The sequence below is a fragment of the Callospermophilus lateralis genome, chromosome 4, assembly GCF_048772815.1.
Source record: "Callospermophilus lateralis isolate mCalLat2 chromosome 4, mCalLat2.hap1, whole genome shotgun sequence".
In the NCBI taxonomy this organism is placed as follows: Eukaryota; Metazoa; Chordata; class Mammalia; order Rodentia; family Sciuridae; genus Callospermophilus; species Callospermophilus lateralis.
Genome location: NC_135308.1, coordinates 107915822 through 107920032, shown reverse-complemented (window position 1 = coordinate 107920032; position 4211 = coordinate 107915822). Strand labels below are relative to the sequence as shown.

General features: G+C 31.0%; 1 protein-coding gene across 1 annotated transcript; it reads left to right on the top strand.

Moving 5' to 3' along the window:
• The first annotated feature begins 1797 nt into the window (after positions 1-1797).
• LOC143396939 (olfactory receptor 6C6-like) lies at positions 1798-2745 on the top strand. Its single transcript, XM_076852948.1, has one exon. The coding sequence runs from the start codon at positions 1801-1803 to the stop codon at positions 2743-2745; it is 945 nt and encodes a 314-aa protein (XP_076709063.1). The 5' UTR covers positions 1798-1800.
• The last annotated feature ends 1466 nt before the right edge of the window (positions 2746-4211 follow it).

Below are 4211 nucleotides of genomic sequence, written 5' to 3'. Positions count from 1 at the left end.
GTTGAAAGTAAACTCCCAAGTTTCCAAATGCATGTGAATTTGAGGAAAGGTGGAAATTCTTTACTTTGCTTCTTTCCACAAAAATCATTGGTAATAAATCTTATTGGATGAAAAAATATTATTATATAAACAAATTTAATTGTCAAAGAAGGGAATGAATTTTAGCTCAAACTGAACTGTAGCTCAATAAAGGTAAGTTCACTATAATTTTAATTTAATTTCAAAATCAGAAGGCAAAGCAAATGAATAAGGGGTAACTCCTAACTTTATATACTGAAAAGTAATTCACATACTGTTGAATCTGCTTTATTTTCTTTCTCTGACCTTTTTAATGAATTATTTGCATGGATGAAGTGATGTAGGAAAAAACATGGAGCAATTCTTCCTTAGAATTTGACATGGCATGGATCTAGAACACTCTATTAGACCAACGTGTTTCAGAAATTATTGGACTAACTCCTAGAAAAGCTCGAAAATCAGAACAGCAAAAATGGGAATCTTAGATATAGCAATGACATAAATATGCAATATTTTGGTAAAAATCTGTGACCACTTAGTTGGTGAAGAATACAGTTGTTTAGTTTTTATGAAAAATTATTAAAACTACTCATTAATATCTGTTTCAGAAAATAACACTATGCATGAAAAATACTAGTGTTTTGTCCATATTATAAAAGAAAAGCAATGTTGGTACATGGAAAGAAAAGCAATAGTAATAAAACAAAGGCAAAAAAAATAAAGATAAAACGCAGGATTTTAGTAACCCATTTCTTTTAAAAGTCCACAAATGATGCATATAATGAAGGAGATGGTCATATTTAATCAAACAGAGGAATAGAATAATATAGAATTAAATAGAATTCCTATATGTAAAAAGGTTAAGAAATATTATTCTCTTCTTCATATTCAAAAGAGTTATAAATAATATGGTGGAAGTAAAACAAAGTGCCCAAATCATATAAATATGTAAAAGAGGATGTTTCAAAAGATTATCTAGGGCTGTGGCTGTGGCTCAGCAGTAGAGCGCTCGCCTAGCACATATGAGGCCCTGGGTACCAATCCACAGCACCACATAAAAATAAATAAATAAAATGTAGATATTGTGTCCCACTACAAATGAAAAATAAATAAGATTATCTAAAAATAGGACAAAATATTGTTTATTAAAATATATAATTTATGTGATTTTATCATTTTTTCTATTGCTGGTAAAGGAATATTCCCTTAAATTAAAAAAAATACAAAAATTGATAAACTAATAGAATATTATTATTGTAGAGAATATTTCAAAAAAAAACAATAAAAGTAGATTTTTCAAGTATTAGAAATCTATAGAACTAAGTCACTACCATCACAGTAACTATAATATAAGCCTGATTTTGAAACATCAGTGATATTCATTATAAAAAGACAAACAAACTTAGAACAATTTGTGCAGTTATGCTAAAAGTAATGGAAAATTAATTTTAAATAATTAATAAATTATTAATTTAAATTACAAGTACAAGTAAGAGGTCATTTGGAAATAGCGCATATTTACAAAAATTATACATCTTTCAAACTCTGGAGAAAATTTGGATATTAAAGAAAGCAGACTGAAAGATATTTTGAATTAACCTATAGCATATAATTTTGTGTCATCTGATACTCTGGCTAAAAAAGAAAATTCAAATGAATAAATTTGAGAATGTATATCCATCTCTGTTTTTGTATATGTGTGTGTTGTGTGTGTTCTAATGCATATGTTTTTAATTTTTGCTTCTTTTCCTATACAGATTTGATAAGGTTCACAAGAAAGAAATGAAGAACCAATCAATGGAAATAGAGTTCCTTCTATTAGGACTGTCAGATGATCCACAAATGCAAATTGTGATTTTTCTATTTCTATTTCTCAACTACTCGTTGAGCATAACAGGGAACTTAATCATTATCCTTCTCACTCTACTGGATCCCCGCCTCAAGACTCCCATGTATTTCTTTCTCCGTAATTTCTCCTTTTTGGAAGTCATATTCACAACAGTGTGTATTCCCAGATTCTTGGTAACCATTGTGAATGGAGACAAAACCATTTCTTATAATAACTGTGTAGCTCAATTATTTTTTATCCTTTTACTGGGAGTTACAGAGTTTTACCTCCTGGCTGCCATGTCCTATGACCGCTATGTCGCCATCTGCAAACCTCTGCATTACCCAGTCATTATGAACAGCAGAGTGTGCTACCTACTGGTGCTCAGCTCCTGGGCAACTGGATTCTTAATCATCTTTCCCCCTTTGGTCATGGGACTCAAGCTGGATTTCTGTGCTTCCAAAATCATTGATCACTTTATGTGTGAAACATCTCCCATCCTACAGATCTCTTGCACAGACACACATGTCCTTGAAATGATGTCTTTAGTCTTAGCTGTGCTGACACTTGCAATCACGTTGGTATTAGTGATTCTCTCTTATGGTTGCATCGTTAGGACCATTCTGAAATTCCCTTCTGCACAGCAGAGGACCAAAGCTTTCTCCACCTGTACTTCCCACATGATTGTGGTCTCCATGACATATGGTAGCTGTATCTTTATGTATATAAAACCATCTGCAAAAGAAAGAGTGACTGTATCCAAAGGTGTAGCTTTGCTGTATACTTCAATTGCCCCTTTACTAAATCCCTTCATCTATACTCTAAGGAACCAGCAGGTGAAAGAAGTCTTCTGGGATGTATTACACAAGATTTTGTGTTTCTCAAAAAACAAAATTTAAGAACCTCATACAAATTAGAACCTTACCTTAAAAACGTGAAAAACAGTTTCATACTTTTGTCATGATCATGTTTTTCTACCTCATCAGTTACCTCATGAAGGAGATTCTCTTGAAAAGTCTTATCACTCTTGGACACCTTTCATTTTATTCTTTCACATAAAATATTCCTCTCTACTATGGTAACTTCCTTCAATCTTTCAATCCAAGTTGTAAAGAACATCTTCTTATAAACTATTAGATTCCCAAAACATGACTTTGAACTTCACATAAGTGTAACTTGATGGATATTATTCTTTAATTAATTCAACATATTGTATAGTTATCTTGTTCCAGACATTGGGTAGAGTAAAATCCTTAGTGTTAAGAAGTTTTCATTACCTAAATGTCACATACATATAAACCAAATATTGCTACAAAGTGTGTAATTAGTGTTATAATAAAAGTTTACAAAAATATTATGGCATAGATAAGATTACTTCTGTGGAATTCAAAAGATAAGGAATCATGTCCAGAAGAAAGTAAAATCTCTGCTGAAAATAAAAATATGTGGAAGGAAAGAAGACTGAGGTATGAGTATGTGTAAATTACACAGGGATTTAGATAACTATATGCATTTGGAGACATTAAGACTAATGGTTAAAATAGAGTTTTGAGATATTTTAAGTTGGTTTAGTAAAAGTTTACCAAACACTCTCTAGAATGCTGCATAAATCATGCAAACTTTTCTTGACTTAGTTTTTCCATATGTAATGTAGGAGAAGTAAAAACCATTACCTCTCAATCAGCAAATACATGCTATTGGAGCTGCTTATCACTCAGTGAAAGATAACACTTTAAGTTTGTGAAGAATTCAAGAATATGCTTTTGATATGCTGATGTAAGTAAAGGCGACAATAATTAAAGAGGTGTAAAGATTACAACATAAAAGGATCTATTAGCCAAAATACTCTTTTGGAATTATATCTAATGAATCATTAATTTACAAATATTTTTATAGTGATTACCTAGATAGATTCAAATTGTAATTTCTTTTTTGTTTTCAAATGATGCATAAAATTTAAATACAATTATGGTGTACTCTCTGATATTCAATACATATACACACAATAATACTCAAATCAGGATGTTTACTAACCCATGTCTTCATACATTTCTCAGTTCTTAATGGTGTATCAGGTTTTTATTCCTAGGGCTACTGGGTAAAAATATCAGCTGTAGTCAATACATCCTTTATTTAATAAGCATTTCATACTATTTTGAAGTCATAGACTTTCTTGAAACTTCCAACTAAACTCATTGAAAGAGTATGTAAGATGGAAATTTCAATATCCACCATTTTTATTTTAGGGAGTTTGCCTTTGGAATTGAAAATGAGCATGGGATGTCTTAGAATCAGGAGACAATTGAGGGACCATTGTTTTAACCTGTTTATAAATTTTGAGATTTAGTGGTGAACCCAACCTAAT

Bases quoted from the DNA above. Each gene is read 5' to 3' on its own strand.
- LOC143396939 (XM_076852948.1), top strand. From the start codon at position 1,801: ATGAAGAACCAATCAATGGAAATAGAGTTCCTTCTATTAGGACTGTCA.